The sequence below is a fragment of the Ursus americanus genome, chromosome 8, assembly GCF_024610735.1.
Source record: "Ursus americanus isolate L20-20 chromosome 8, mUrsAme1.1.p, whole genome shotgun sequence".
NCBI lineage: Eukaryota > Metazoa > Chordata > Mammalia > Carnivora > Ursidae > Ursus > Ursus americanus.
Genome location: NC_142134.1, coordinates 78,517,140 through 78,532,773, shown reverse-complemented (window position 1 = coordinate 78,532,773; position 15,634 = coordinate 78,517,140). Strand labels below are relative to the sequence as shown.

Sequence of the window (15,634 nt, the reverse complement as noted above, 5' to 3'; positions counted from 1 at the left end):
AAAACAAGAGACGCATGGTCATAACCCCATAGAGATTTCTGGAATCCAGCCAGACACATATTGCCAGCCAGACCTCTGGGGGTAGAAAATATTCCTTTGTAAGGGCCAATCTTTCTCCTTGGGAGTAGTGCCCAAGTTCAGGGGTTGGCAAACTCCAATCTGTGGGCCAAATATGGCCTGTGGCCTGTTTCTATGCAGCTCGTCAACCCAGAATGTTTTTACATTCTTAAGGGTTTTTCAAAACAAAACAAAACAAACACAAACAACAACAATGACCAGAAAACAAAGAATATGTGACAGAGACTACATGTGGCCCACAATAGCTAAAAGATTCACTCTCTGGCCCTTTACAGAAAAGCTTCCTGTCCCCTGCCCTAGACCATTGTTTGCATAGGTCAAGCTCTGCCCTGGGGACTCTTGGCTTGCCCGTTGGAGATACAGTTCACTTCCCATAAAAATGGCCCATGTTTGCAGCAAAGCACCTTTCTCAGCCTTTTCCTACCTCTAGGAATTTGGTGGCCAGAGGCCCCCTTTCATTTTGAACAGGCTCGGTCTCTTTTAGTCAAAGAGGGTACTGTTTTCTTAAAAACACTGTGGGCTTCCAATGGACCACATTATAGTTCACTCCACCGGACAAACCTTTTTTCGAGACAAGCTTCTCTCTACTTTAGGTGACTGTTGGTGTGTGTCGTGCGGTGATGCCTCTAAGATTCTTGGAAGCCATTTCGTCAGGCCAAGGACGTTTCCTGGGCACCAGCTGGGGTTTGGAGGAGGTCTTAACAAAGAGTTCCGGGCATACCCTTGATTTAATCTTTACCCTGAGGTCACTTTTTCCTTTGAGAACTGTTTGCGTGTTGGCAAGAGTAGAGATGAGAAGCAGTCCTGTGTGTCCGCTCAATTCCGCTTGCAAACTGAACCGTTCCTTGTCTCTCAGGTCCTATTTGATGTCTATCTTCTGGTGCTTCATCATACTCGACTTAGGCCCTTAAACTGCGTTCTTCTTGGAAGTCATTTCAGGCAGATTCGCAAATTCTCTGGATACGTTATCACAAGTGGCAATTTTTTCCTCTTGTGTTGCTGCCGCCTCATATGCGTGGCCCCTTTCCCAACCCTCCACTAAGAGTGTGTTGGCTGTTTTTCCCAGCCTTTGGCCTCCACTTTCCTCGGGACTGTTCTGACCTCCACCCGCTACCCAGTCCCAATGCCAGTGACACTTGTGTTAGATTTTGGCCACTGCGGCCCCGACCTCTAGGATAAGAGTTCTGTATCAGTTAGCCTTTGTTTTATAACAAACCACTCCAAAACCAAGTGGCTGAAAACAGCCACTGTTAAAACGACAATGAGATACCACCTCACACCCATTAGAAGGGCTGTTATCAAAAAAACTGAAAACAATGAGTGTTGATAAGAATGCGGGGAGATGGGAGCCCTGGGGCACTGTTGGTGGGAAATGGTATGGAGGGGCCTCAAACAATTGAAAGTAGAAGTACCGGGGCGCCTGGGTGGCACAGCGGTTAAGCGTCTGCCTTCGGCTCAGGGCGTGATCCCGGTGTTCCGGGATCGAGTCCCACATCGGGCTCCTCTGCTGGGAGCCTGCTTCTTCCTCTCCCACTCCCCCTGCTTGTGTTCCCTCTCTCGCTGGCTGTCTCTATCTCTGTCAAATAAATAAATAAAAAATCTAAAAAAAAAAAAAAAAAAAAAAAAAAAAAAAAAGAAAGTAGAAGTACCGTATGATCTAGGAACTCCACTTCTGGCTCTTTATCCAGAAGACTAGAAGGCAGGGGTTTGGAGATATTTGTACACGCATGTTCGTAGCAGCGTTAGGCACAAGAAGCAAAAGCTGGAAATGTCCATTGATGGGTGAATGGATAAACCAAACGTACATCTCCATGACCTGTCCTCCAGCAGGCTCTCCTGAGCCTCTGCACACGGGGGGCTCCGGGGTGAGCGTGAAGCCCCAAGGCGTGGCTTGGAACCAGTATGGCGCCACTTCCGCTCATGCCCTAGGTCAGTGCAGGTCTCCAGACAGCCCTCGTTCAAGGAGTGGGGAAATGGACTCTGGCTCTTGGGAGAGACAGAGTCACCACAAAACTTTTGTGAAACTTTCATTTCTTCCTAGCTCCTGTCTCTGCATGAAATTACCCTACTTACTTACTCGCTTACGACTTATTCCCAGTGGAATGTAGACAAGCATCCTTCCTTCCTTGTTCACAGCGTGTCTCCAACTTCTAGAATGGTGCTCGCGCATAGGAAGCACTCAGTAAATATTTGATGAGGGAGAAAATAAATATTCCATGAAAAAGGGCTTCTGGGGTCCAGTAAGTTTGGAAAATGCTCTCTGTTTATTCTGTTCTTGAATATTCTTCACACACATGATCATGTTAAAATCTGTGAGAAGCCCTACAGTAAAGAAACCTGTTTACTGTGGATGAATTTGTTTTTCTTCCCCAGTCTAGATACCAACATCCCCGGGTTTGATTGCAAACAACAGAATCCCCCCAGAGCTTGGCTTAAGTTTAATAAGCAGATTTGCCTCGGTGATAATGACGTGTATCCACGGATCCCGCGCCAGGGCGTCTTGCCTCGTGCTCATCTCTTTAAGCCAGCTCTGTTCTCCCCTCACCCTTGACCTGCGTTCTCTGCGTCTACAGCCACCGTTCTGGAAGGCAGCAGCCTGCCCTTTGAAACATCTCCGTGTCAGAGACCAGCCAGGTGTTTTCGGGTGTTGAACGGGCTCTGTCCCTCCCCCCTGCTCAGCTCAGCATCTGCCGGGCGCCCAGCCCTACACTAACATCTGTGGTCTGGGGTCACGTGGTATGGACGTGGCTGCTTCCAAGGTTATGGGGTGGATCGAGTAAGAGGGGTTTCTGAGAACTGGCGGGAATCATGAATGGGTTGACATCCAGTCAGTGCTCAGTACGGTCTTTGAGAATTGGTGTTCCATGCCACCTCCTTGGAGAAACGCTAGGATGATGGCAAATGTGAATTTGGGAGCTTTGGGGAATTCCAGGGCTCACTGTGTTTCTGAGGCTCTGTTGCTAGGAGTGGAGTTATCGGGCCAAATATATGAGAACATTTACTACTCTGGATATGCATTGCTTAATTGGTTTATTTAAGCAGGTGCAAATTGGTATGTAGGAGGGACTCATTTTGACGCCCATTCACTAGCACTGGGCAACCCATTTACAGCTGTGCTACAGTCCTGAGGTTTTATTTCCAATTACTTTGATGACAAATAAGACCACATTTTTTAAATCTTTAGTAGTTAGCTGCTTTTTTTTGCTTAAATTGTCTGAAAGTACTGTTTACCTTTGGGGTTTTTGGCTTCTTTGCTTTTACTTTAATATTTTTAACATAAAACAGAAGCAGAAAAACCACACACATAGGAAAAATGTGGCTTTATGAATTATTATGAGGCTATCCCACCCGGGCAGTAAATAGGACTTTGCCAGATGCCCCCGAACAGAACGGCCATGGGCCCCACTGCAGTCATGACCCCTCCTCCCCCCAGGAGTAACCACTGTCTGGTGTTTTCTAAAGAAGAGGGTCTTTTTTAAAGCCTCTGTTAAATTTGTTGCAGATTATATTTACGGTGTTGGCTGTTTGCTTTTTGTTTTGAGGTTTTAAGAATTAACTTACAGAAGGTTTCCACTGATAACAATTCAAATCTGCTGTGATTTTTCGAGATAGCTTTCAACGTGAGATGACTTGACCCTATCCACTCACCCCCATGATGCAGTTTTAGCGTCTATTTATTAGTTTTACTAAATTTAGATTTGTTAAATGTTTGCTAACTCATTATTTCTGCTTTTATTTGTGTCATTTAGTTCTAAATTCTGGTGAATTCTCATTTTCTTTTTTTTTTTAAAAATTTATCGTGGAAGCTTCTTCGGTTAATATTCGCTTCCCCTTAACTTAAAGAAATAAGGAAGCATTTTTTAAACCTCTCCCTGTAGTTTTACCTGTTTATTCACTAATAATTGATCTGTGTCAGACCTGAGTTTTTGTTTTTAGATTTAAAAAAGATTATTTTTATAAAGAATACAGCATCATCTAATTGCCTGTTTTTTTATTTAAGTCTACCGGATAGATTAGAAACTGATTTTTTTAATGTTAATTTCTGAGTATTATTTTTTCTCTAAGTTTTTTCCGATGATCTGGACAGGGAATTTTTGTTGCGGGGCCTCTGCACAAGACATGGTATTTGGTTTGTTGTCACCACTATTGTAGTATAAAGGAATTCTCAATCCCATTTAATACTTTTGCCCTGAATGCGTTTTCTTACCCAGACATTTCCGGATTCCGTGAGCAAACATTAATTGCACAGCACGTATTATGGGCGTGCAAATCGCAATAGTATAGAAGACGTGGTCCCTGTCCTCACGCACATGGAAGGTGTGTTAAGGAGGACTCTCCTACGTCCCATGCTCCTGCTGGCCTGTCCACACAGCACATGAAATCCTGTCATTTCACCCTTCTGGAATCCCCCACCCCCACCTCTGCAGCTCCCGCCCTGGGTCAGAGCCTCGGCACACCTGTCTCCTTGACCGTCAGCATTCTCTTCCCACTGCCATGTCCCCCTGCTGCTCCGCAGACCCGTCCTCACACTACTTCCAGAATCGTCTTTCTGAGACAAAAAATTCTGATCATGTCACGCCTTACATTAGAAACACATGCTCTGGTGGATTGTGGGGATGGTGGTACAACATTTTGAATGCACTAAATGCCACTGAATTGGGGCGCCTGGGTGGCACAGCGGTTAAGCGTCTGCCTTCGGCTCAGGGCGTGATCCCGGCGTTGTGGGATCGAGCCCCACATCAGGCTCTTCCACTATGAGCCTGCTTCTTCCTCTCCCACTCCCCCTGCTTGTGTTCCCTCTCTCGCTGGCTGTCTCTATCTCTGTCGAATAAATAAATAAAATCTTTAAAAATAAATAAATAAATAAAAATGCCACTGAATTGTGCCCTCGAAAATGGCGGTGATGGTGAATTTTGTTATATGTATTTTGCCATAATAAAAAAAGTAGGGGTTTAAAAAAAAAGCACACGTTCCCTTGCATCCAGCCGTAGGACACTTCTAGGACCTTCACGTGAATTGTATGTCTTTTCATCCACCTTACCGTCCATTCTGATGCACACCCACCTCTCAGTCCAAATAGTTCCCCTCCCCCTCCTCTCCCTGCTTCCCTTCCACCTCCTCCCCTTCTTCTCCTTCAGATTCGGCTGTGTGACTTCCCTGGAAGCCTCCTTTGACCACCCCCCCTTGCCCACACGCCCAGGCTGGGTTCTGTGTCCCCACTTTGAGGTCCGATGGCACCCTTCTGTCCTGCGGTTATTTACTGGAAAGGAATGCTTCTTTTTTCTTAAATGCATTTTTCTGTTTCCTTTTTTATCTTGAAACAGGTGTCAATTCCTTCCAAGTCTACATGGCATATAAGGACCTCTACCAAATGTCTGATAGCCAGGTAGGTCCTTCTGCACGCCCCCATCCTGGGCAGGAAGAGGCCACTCTGTTGGGCAAGGCAGCACAGGGCAAGGGAGCTATCAGAACGGGCAGGGGAGAGCTCTGGGTTCAAGTCCTGGTTCTGACCCTCCGTTGCTATGCGGCCTGTGTGGGTCCCCACCCCTGCTGGACCTGCATTCCTGTCTGGCTGCTAGAGTGGGGTCGAGTGGGCGATCCCTCTGCATGGTGGTTCCCAAATCCAGCTCCTCCTTAGTATCATCTAGAAAGCTCATTAAAAAAGACAGACTTTTAGGGGCCTCTGGGTGGTACAGTCAGTTAAGTGTCCGACCCTTGGTGTCGGCTCCGGTCATGATCTCGCGGTTGTGGGACCGAGCCCCTTGTCTGGCTCTGTGCTCAGTGCAGAGTCTGCTCGAGATTCTCTCTCCCTTTCCCGCTCACTCACTCTCTGTCTCTCTCTCAAATAAATAAATAAAATCTTAAAAAAAAAAAAAAAAAGACAGATCTTAGATCCCATCACAGAAGTTCAGGGCAGGGCTCAGGAAACCGTACTTTTCCAAAAGCTCAGCAGTACATTCTGGAGATCTAGCAAGTTCGGGCACCATGTCATTAGCTCTGACCCTGAGGGGAGCCCTGGCTGTCTCTCCAGCCAATTGAGTGACTGAGGTCCCTTCCTCCCTTAATTTTCTCACCTGTGCACAGTGTGGCCCTCTCTGGCCGGGCCAGCTTCCAACACTGTCACGTGGGTAAGAGGAGCTCGAGAAGGTGAGGCCGTAGTGGTGCAGGTGTTGGGGTTCCTGGCTGCCGGGCACCTGACTTTCCTACACCACTGGGACTCCGGCTTTGCTGTATTATCGTTGCCCTGCCGTCTGCTGGTTAAGACGGTGAGACGGTGTGGCGGCAAAAAGCATGGATGCTGTAGCCAGAGGGCTCGGCTGCAACCCTGGCCTTGCTGTGCAGCCTGAGGCAGCTTTCCCAACCTCTCTGTGCTTTAGACTCATAAGAGCACCTGCTCCTAGAGGTTGTCAGAGGATTGAATGAGTTCATAACACATGACTCTAGGACAGTGCCTGGCACACATTTGGGCTCTGAGAAGCTGTTATGCCTTATGACCATGCCGTTGGACATGCAATGGGAGACGCATCCATGTCTCGCCTTTCAAAATACTTGGAGTTACAGAGGATAACTAACCCCAAGATGCCCCGGAGGCCTTTGATGTGTCATCGAAAGGCTAAAATGGTTCAGTTTCATGACAAAGTAGCGTGTGTCTGTCTAGCATAACCAAGATTTTCACCTGTTTCATTCTAACCACCAAAGCCCCAGGGACAGATGGTGTTGAGCCATGGCGGGTCCTGGAAGGTGCTTCCTGCCCCCAAGTGCCCCCCCACCCCAGCCACCACCTGCTGTCCGCATCTAAAAGCACAGGTCCCCGGGTAGGGTACTATTCTGCACACATGCAGAACGACGTTAAAATTCGAGAGGCCCTGGAGAAGGAACATGGCGGCTCAGGTCCTCACCGCGGGCTCATGCCTGGTGCAGATCGTCTGCAGGTGGGAGCAGGCCGTGGGCAGTGGGCAGGGCCTGCGTCGGCTAAGTAAGAGGATGCCTGGCAGGGTGTGTATTACCCGAGTGTCGGAGTGATTATAAAGCTCGGCTCACAGCACGGGCTGAGCACGCCTGCTCACCCAAGTTCCGTGGAGCTGAAAGCAGCATCTCAGCGTGGCTGTCCCCAGCAGCGGTGGCAGGCATTTGGGTGGGGCGGAGCCACAACGAAGGCGAAAGGCACGGTGAGCCCCAGGACCGAGGTCATTTCATGCCCTGGTGGGGCTTTGCTCAGTTCTGCCCTTCCCCCAGCCTCCTGCTTTGGGATCCGGAGGGTGTCAGGGTCAAGGGGAGACCCTTTCCAAGGCTTAACTTCTTGAGCAAGGCATTCGGTCGGTATGAACAGAGCAGCCACGCTGCCTCTGCGGGGGCGGCGGGTGGGCAACTCTGTGAGCAGAAGAGCCGTCTTTACAAATGCTCAGGCTGTGATATTTTTATCCCCCCCCCCCACTCTGTTGCTTCTGCCTCAGCTCTATGAAGCCTTCACCTTCCTGAAGGGACTGGGAGCTGTGATTTTGGTCCATGCGGAAAACGGAGACTTGATAGCTCAGGTGAGTGGGTTGATGTCCACCCTTTCCACTCCGGTCCACGTCCCGGCACTGTCACGGCGTGATTGGAGGGGGGCATTGGTGAGCGGGTGGCTGGGCCATGAAGGGTCAGGCTGAGAGCTGGACGGTGCATCAGACACTCCGGGTGTGAGTCACGCACGCACCGTCTGCAGGGGCCTTTCGGCAGGCCACGTCGTCTCTCGGCTCAGCTTCCTCACCCACACGGTGGGGGTGGCATAACCGCCCTGTGAGCCTCACGGGGCTTGCATGAGGGACACATAGGGTCGGACGGAGATGCTCCGCAAACCGGGGGAACCAGAGGTGAGGCGTGTGGAAGCCGGTGTTGCTCTTCGTCTTGTAGGACTTGGGAGGGGATGTATTGGCGGGAGCCCGCCCCCTCCGCCGCCCAGCCCTCTGACCTCACGCAGAGCACTCCACCCGGAGAAGGCTCTTGTTCTTCATCCAGTAGCACCCCATGAGGATTAAATGATACCATGTACGTGAAGTCCAGCATCTGACACACAAGAGGCTAGACTCAGGGTGACCAGCTAGGTTCTCCTCCTGCAATTCTCAGAATGAAGACGGGAGATAGAGGGGAGGGAAGGAGCACAGCCCACAGGTCTCATTGGCTGACCGGATGGAGAAGAGGAGGAAGAGGTCAGGGACGGCCACGTGACCGCTGGTGCAGGGCCGTGGGTTGGTCCTGACGTCACAAAGCAAGCTCAGGCGTACAAGAGAACATGTGCATGCATCTAATGAAAGTCGTTAATATGAGGCAAGGTGCTAGGGACTTTATATCGTGATGTTCACAACTATTTCATGACCCAGATATCCCCACTCTACAGCTAGAGAAACCAGGGTTCAGATACGAATAGCTTGCTCCTGTTACGTGAGCACAGCGGGGCTGCTCCATGAAGGCTACGTGCACGGGCTCTGATGCTCGCTGGGAACGTCAGCTGCTGGCTTTACTTCCTGGTTGGGACTGTAGAAGCGTGTGAGTGCCAGGAAGTGAGGATCACTGGGGGCCCTCTCAGAGGCTGTCTTCCAGTCTGGCCTCTGACCCCCCAGTGATTGGTGTCCCACTCACATGCAGAGCACATCACCCCCTTGCAGGGTCCTCCAGACGCCCATCACAGCATCAAAGTCTGGAAGAGTCTAAGTCAGCCTCTAGGAGAGGCTCCTTGGGGGTAGTTCCTACCATCTTCAGGTCTCTGGAGCCAAAGAGGCAAGTTATCTGCCTCCCCCCAACATACACGCCACATACGGCATACACCAGTGGGTGGACAGTCCTTTTCAAGAGGGAAAAAGGAAGGCTTCATGATTGGCCCCATGAAGTTGGGCCCATGTTGGCAATTCCTTGATTGGGTCTTGGAGCCCGAGAATAGGTCTACATGGCTCTTGGCCGCACCTTCTGGGCTCTTGGTTCTATCCCCCCACGTCCCGCCATCCATCCCGTCCGTGAAACGTAGCACGTGCTTGCCACTGAGCCTGCTTCCTGCCCAGCAGAGTTTGGAGGTCCAGCTGCTTCCTTTCATACCATTCAACCCAGGCTGCCAGTGTTCTGCTAATGTGATTCTCCCAGCCTTTGTTGGCTTCTTGCTAATCCCTCTGTGGTTCACTCCATCAGACAAAAGACACCCACAGATTTCTTCCAGATGAGTCTACTCCTACTCTGCTCCCACCCTGAGCTCCCTAGAGGCCCTTTTGTTGGAGGGGCTCTGGGGCTGCACCGTCAGGCTCTTCAAAGGGCTTTTTTGTGACGATTCATCCTGTAGGCACCGGCCCCTGTCTTTCCAGTTCTGGCCCAATGTTGTGGGGCCGCACTCCAGTTTTGTCTCGGGACTGCTGTCTGCTGCTTATGTCCTGGATTTGATATTTGCTCAGAAGACATTTCTTTTAGATTTTTTTTTAAGATTTATTTATTTGAGAGAGAGAGAGAGCATGAGCGGTGGAAAGGAGGGGCAGAGGGCGAGAGAGAATCTCAAGCAAACTCCATGCTGAGCGCCAAGCCCGACATGGGACTAGATCCAAGGACCCTGAGATTATGACCTGAGCTGGTCAAGAGTCGGACACTCAACCGACTGAGCCACCCAGGAGCCCCCAGAAGACATTTCTTTTTTTTTTTTTTTTTTAAAGATTTTATTTATTTATTTGACAGAGAGAGACAGCCAGTGAGAGAAGGAACACAAGCAGGGGGAGTGGGAGAGGGAGAAGCAGGCTCCCAGTGGAGGAGCCCGATGCGGGGCTCGATCCCAGAACACCGGGATCACGCCCTGAGCCGAAGGCAGACGCTTAACGACTGAGCCACCCAGGCGCCCCCAGAAGACATTTCTTAATTGCATTATCTTTTGCTCTTTGGAGAAGCGGGGAATTTTCAAGACCATTATGTCCTGGTTCCTTTTTTTTTTTTTTTTTTCAAAGGTGGCTCCATGCCCAGCATGGAGCCCGATGCGGGGCTTGAACTCATGACCCTGAGATCAAGACCTGAGTGAGATCAGGAGTCGGACGCTTGACTGACTGAGCCTCTAGGCGCCCCTGTCCTGGATCCTTTTTAACACCCCTTGCTTCTCTTACTCACCTCTCACATTTTCCTCCAAGCATCAGCGAGGAACCAGCCAGAACCTGCAATAGCTCACTGGACAGTGTCCTGAGCGGGTCCCCGGCTCATTAGACCCGTCTCCGCCCCCCCCCCCCCCCCATCGCTGTGGAAGGCCTTCCACTACCACACAGAAAGCCCCAGCTTCCAGTAATGTCCTCATTCCCCTCTGAGTGCTCACGGCCAAGCTGCTCAAGGTCCGTCTTTCTACTGACAGTCCATTCCAGGCCACTCTGGGCTTTCTCCAGCTCACGCCCTGAAATTCTTCCAGCGCCCGTGCGTGGCCTGGCCCCAGAGCCTCTCCCACAGCGCCAGGCGGTTGTTACGGTAACACCCTGCTTGTGGGCACCACCATCCACATTCCTTCTCTGTGGCTGCATCCCCACGTACCCCATACTTAGCAGCTGAAAGCAATAACCATTTATTATCTCACGGCCCTCTGGGCCCAGAGTCCAGGTGTGGCTTAGTGGGGTCCGTCACAGGCTGCAGTGAAGGTGTCAGGCAGGGCTCTCGCCGTCGAGGCCAGTCTGGGGCAGGACTTCCAGCCGCACTCCAGGGCTGGCTCTCAGGATTCAGTTCTTCACAAGCTCTCAGCCTCATGGCCTCTTGGCTGGCTATTCCCCAAAGGCCCGCTTGGTTCCTTGCCCTGCGGGCAGCCGCAGCGGGACCACTGGCTGCCTCCCGAGTGAGCCAGTGGAAGAGCAAGGGTGGTGAGCAGGGTGGAGGCCACAGTCCTTTTTGACGTCATCTCGGCAGCGACGGCCAGACGTGGACACCTCTCTTGTCCATGTTCTGTTCATTAAAAGCAAGGTGCTAGTCCAGCCCAGCTGCAAAGAGGGGGTTACACGGGGCATGGGAGCCAGGCAGCAGGCCCGCCGGGGGCCTCTCAGGAATCACCCACCACACACACCTGTTTGGCCTAGTTTTGCACTTGATAAAAATGCAACAATATGGTACGTGTTCTTTAACGTCTGGCTTCTCTTGCTCAAAACAGGGTCTGTGAGATTCCTCCCTGCTGTCCACGAAACAACAATTTTTTCTTGTTTCATCACTCTAGAATTCCAGTGCAGGAATAGGTCATAATGTATGCTCTCATCGATGGATATTGGGATAGTTTGAATTTGGGACGATTGTGTACAAAGCTTCTGTGAATGTTCTTGTTCAGTCTGTTGTTAAGCCTGGGTTCGCGTTTCTGTTAGTATCTACCCAGGGGTGGAATGGCTGCCTCGCGGGGACACGTATATTCAGCTGTGGTCGTAACTGGTCACTGTTTTCTGGAACGAACAAACCCTACACGCCCACGAGCAGCGTGTGAGACGTGCAGCCGGGAACCCCCAGCTCCTGGGCTTGATGTCAGGGGGGGGCTTAGCTTTCCGTACTGCCCACGTAGCATTTAGCTTTCTCAGCTCCAATAAATCTGTTACCGTTTACTCATCTGCTTTCCATGTTCCAAAATTTTGTTTTTATTGTCTGCTCTGCATTCCCGTAGCTTTTGAGAACCTTTCCTGTCACTTTTGTGGGGTTTCAGAGGGGAGCGAAAAGAACTCGTGGGCTCAGCCTGCCATCTCTCGCAGGAAACCCTGTTCCAGTCTTTCTGTAATCCGTGCTTTCCTCCGTGATAGTACCTCGTGTCCTTCCTCCGTCCTCCCTTCTTCGCTGCCTGCCTTCTTTCCAACAGAAAGAGTAAGGGGCAGTTAAACAGTCTCGCACAGGGATCTCTCCATAGCAGAAGTCATTGTGTAAAACAGTGTACAGAAACACTCTGTAAGCACCGTCTTCAACAGCTCAAATCATTCCATTGTTTACTGAAATCCACCCCAGCTCTTGCATCTTGCCGTCTCCAGTTTACTTTCTTACAATAAGCTCAAGCTTAATAACCAGAGATGCGACTGAATATGTTTTTCTTTTCATGGCTGATAGGGCGGGGGGCCCGTGGTAGGGATGTGCCCAAGAATGCTGTGAAAACCGCGCAAATGACAATTAGCACAGCTGACATCTGGGCAATATAAAAACCTTTTTTTTTTTTTTTGAGAAATTATAGTATTCCTTTGGCAAGGAAAGCTTGAAGCAAGTGGGTTTGAATCTGGGGCATTAGCACAGGGAACCATTTCTAGGCTCTACAACAAGCTCGAGGTGGAGGCTTCCTGCTAGAATGACGGGCACCAGGAAGAGGAACAGTGAGAGCCCACTGCCAGCTAGGGAGCTCTGCGGCACACCTGGTCCCGTGCGGGCGTCTCACCGGCTCCCTTGCTGACTCTGAGCAGAAGCTCTAAGACGCAGGCGCTCTCATCCCCAGTGTGAGGAAGAGAAGGCTGAGGCCAGAGAGCCTGACCAACTTGCCCAAAGTCCCGGAGATGGCCAGTTCTGCGGCTGGACTCCCAGTTTGGGACTCTTCGATTCCCACATTCATGCACGACCCAGACACCACCTTTCTTCCTCGAGGAGAGCCCTGCAGCAGAGACGCAGAGACTGGAAAGGTGGTGGGTGGTCTTTAGAGCTCATTTCTTACCGCCCCCTCCTCTCACTGGTGAAGGGAGAGCAGGTGCGGATGTAGGTGTCTGGGGTTGTGAAGGCGGAACGGGGCAGGTGGAGTGGAGGGAGCAAAGGAGCGCTGGGTCACCTCGCAGACCACTCACTCTCTGGGGACTCAGCCTCCCTTCTGCCTCACGGGTGCTGGAGGACCGGCCTCTCCCGGCTGACATTCTGCAGTCGCTGACTCAGTGCTCTTGTCTTGCAGGAACAGAAGCGGATCTTGGAGATGGGCATCACAGGTCCCGAGGGCCATGCTCTGAGCAGACCTGAGGAGGTAACGGAGCCTCCCCTGGGGTGTGAATCTGACATCACTGAGGGCCCACCCTGATGCTGTTCCAGCTGGAACAGCCCAGCCAGAGCCCCCGTCTCCATCCCCATTCCCCCAACAGGAACATCCCAGACAAGTGGCCTTCCCTGGGGCCTGCCCTCTGACTTGGGAGCTCTGGGGCCCGGGGGTCAATCAGGGGAGCCAGGGAAAGGCCCTGCTTGTCCCCGGGCCCAGGAGCTCCACACCTAGGCCTCATGAACAGTTCGGTGTCATAACTAGATAGAAGGAGCCTCACTGAGGACCCTGTGTATTTGGTGATAGGGGAATGGAGCTGCATGTTTGAGACCTAGAACCAACGAAACAGCTTCCCCTGCACGTTGCCCACTGTGTTCTAAGGCTTGAGCATGGATGGATCTCCCTGCGAGGGGCAGGCAGTGTGTGTGTGTGTGTGTCTGCTGTGGGCCTGGCCTTGTGCTGGACACTGGGGCACATGAGTAGAGAGACTCTTTACCTTGATCTAACACAGTGCTCTGCACGCGAGCTCCGCGGCCACGAGCGCTGTTCCTGGTCCCCGGTGAGATCAGGACACACCTGGAGACAGTGTTTACAAACCCGTATAGCACATGGACACTGCCCCGCATCCAGGCATGTGACCAGTATATTCACCCGGGAGAGCGGGGTGGGGACCCTCTTGGGGGCACTCAGACTCAGGGCCGTCACAAGCGGCAGGACCACGTCTGGGACATCAGCAGACTGGAAATTGAAAACAAAGCAATACAAAACCTATCTGGTCCTGTGGTTCGAGCAGCGCTGGTCTGGAGGGGGCAGAGACCAAGCCAGACAGCAGGCAGTTTCCCGTGTTGTTGAATGCATGGAGGGACGTATGTCGGACACATGCGTTCACTTACGTCAGGCGTTTTATAAGTAACGGACCATTTTATGGGCCTTTTGCTGCTTTATTGTGCCTGGTCTGTCCCTTTCTAACAGAACATGCATCATGCTTCCAAGCAAGCTCAGTCACAAATTCTGCCTTCCAGCCCTTTCACCAAATGCATTTTGACTGATTTTTTCCTTTCTTTTTAGAAATCTATCATTTTTCTCCTTTGATGCAGTAGATTTGCCTCTGGCCACACTAATTAAGGAAAACGAAAGGGCTTTGATTCTGGGGAGCCCTGGGGGCTTGAGGGGTGGTGCCGCCTCTGCCCCTCCCTCCCGTGACCCGTGTATTGCCGTGTCCCCAGCTAGAGGCTGAGGCCGTGTTTCGGGCCATCACCATCGCCGGCCGCATCAACTGCCCCGTGTACATCACCAAGGTGATGAGTAAGAGCGCGGCGGACATCATCACCCTGGCCAGGAAGAAAGGTACGCCGTCCAGCGCCCGGGCCTCCTGCGGGGCAGCTGGGCCGTAGGAAGGGGGTTGTCCAGCAGGGTCAAGTTCGCTGACCGGGCCACTGCCCAGGGCAGAGACACCCTGACAGTTGCCAGCAGCCTGAGCCCCATGTAGGTAAATTATCCCACTTCATAGGATCAGACAAGACTATGTATTGTATTTTATTTTAGTTAATTTATTTATTGAGAGAGAGAGAATCACAGGGCTCGATCTCATAACTCTGAGATCATGACCTGAGCTGAAATCAAGAGTCGGCTGCCCAATGGACTGAGCCCCCCAGGCGCCCCGAGACCATGTATGTTAAGGAGCTCTGTGTGGCTCCAGTTCTGTTCTGGGGGGGTCACATCGCGTCAGTGCTGGGGCCGGGCTGCAGCAGCTCTGGGATCCTGCCCACCTGGTCCCCTCTGGCCATGTCATCCTGGGCCCCTGCCTAGGGCCTGTTGGTTGGTGCCTGCATCTAGGGTCAGGTGTGGGGCCCGCACAGAGTCTTGGCTGTGGGTTGGGAAGGAAGAAGGTGGTTTTCCAGAGCCGGGGGTCTGGGCGCAGCCCCATGCGGGACATCGGGTGAGTGTGGTCTAGGAAGCCAGCCACCCGGCTCCAAGGTGATGCACTACTTAACCGCGTTGAGTGTCTGCGGCCTTGTCTCTAAATCGGCCCACGGGCTCATGGACGTGAAGTCCTTGGTGGGACCCCAGGGCTTTGTGGGTGTTGGTTGATGCCGTTCTCAGTTCCACATTGGCCATTTACTTCCTGCCTTGGTACCCTCACCTCCCAAGTGGCCCCAGTCCCAGGCTACCTGCTGTGCTGAGGACCATGGGTGGAGGCCTCGGTGGGTACGTTCTGACTGCAGGAGACTCAGAGCAGGAGCCCGAGTGCAGGCCCCTGGCCTTCTTGACAGTGAGGTCCACAGTCCCCCACCAGTCACCAGACTAAGAATGAAGAAGGGTCCCCAGAGCAGCTTGCTTCCCAAACTCAGGGAGAGAGAGACAATGACAGACAAAGGAGGGGTAGCGCATATTATACGAAGACCATGGCTGGTGGATGTTCGCCAAGGGCATTCACCGTTCTGCCCAGTCCCTCTCTGCGTCATGTGAGGCTGACCGGGGAGTTGTGGGGGGAAGGCCGGGGGGAAATCAGCAACAACCCAGCAGCCATCATTGAGCATCCACTGTATACACGATGCTCCTCATCTCTCACAGGCCCTAAATGGGAAGCATTACTAACTATATTTTCTTCAA

General features: G+C 51.9%; 1 protein-coding gene across 2 annotated transcripts in view; it reads left to right on the top strand.

Moving 5' to 3' along the window:
* The window catches only part of CRMP1 (collapsin response mediator protein 1), a 71,584-nt gene that overhangs the window by 41,217 nt on the left and 14,733 nt on the right, over positions 1-15,634 (top strand). For both annotated transcript variants that reach the window (XM_045771395.2, XM_087864286.1), the window contains exons 5-8: positions 5,403-5,464; positions 7,533-7,613; positions 12,944-13,012; positions 14,248-14,368. In XM_045771395.2, the coding sequence (XP_045627351.1) occupies positions 5,403-5,464; positions 7,533-7,613; positions 12,944-13,012; positions 14,248-14,368 (333 nt within the window). The remainder of the gene's footprint in view (positions 1-5,402; positions 5,465-7,532; positions 7,614-12,943; positions 13,013-14,247; positions 14,369-15,634) is intronic.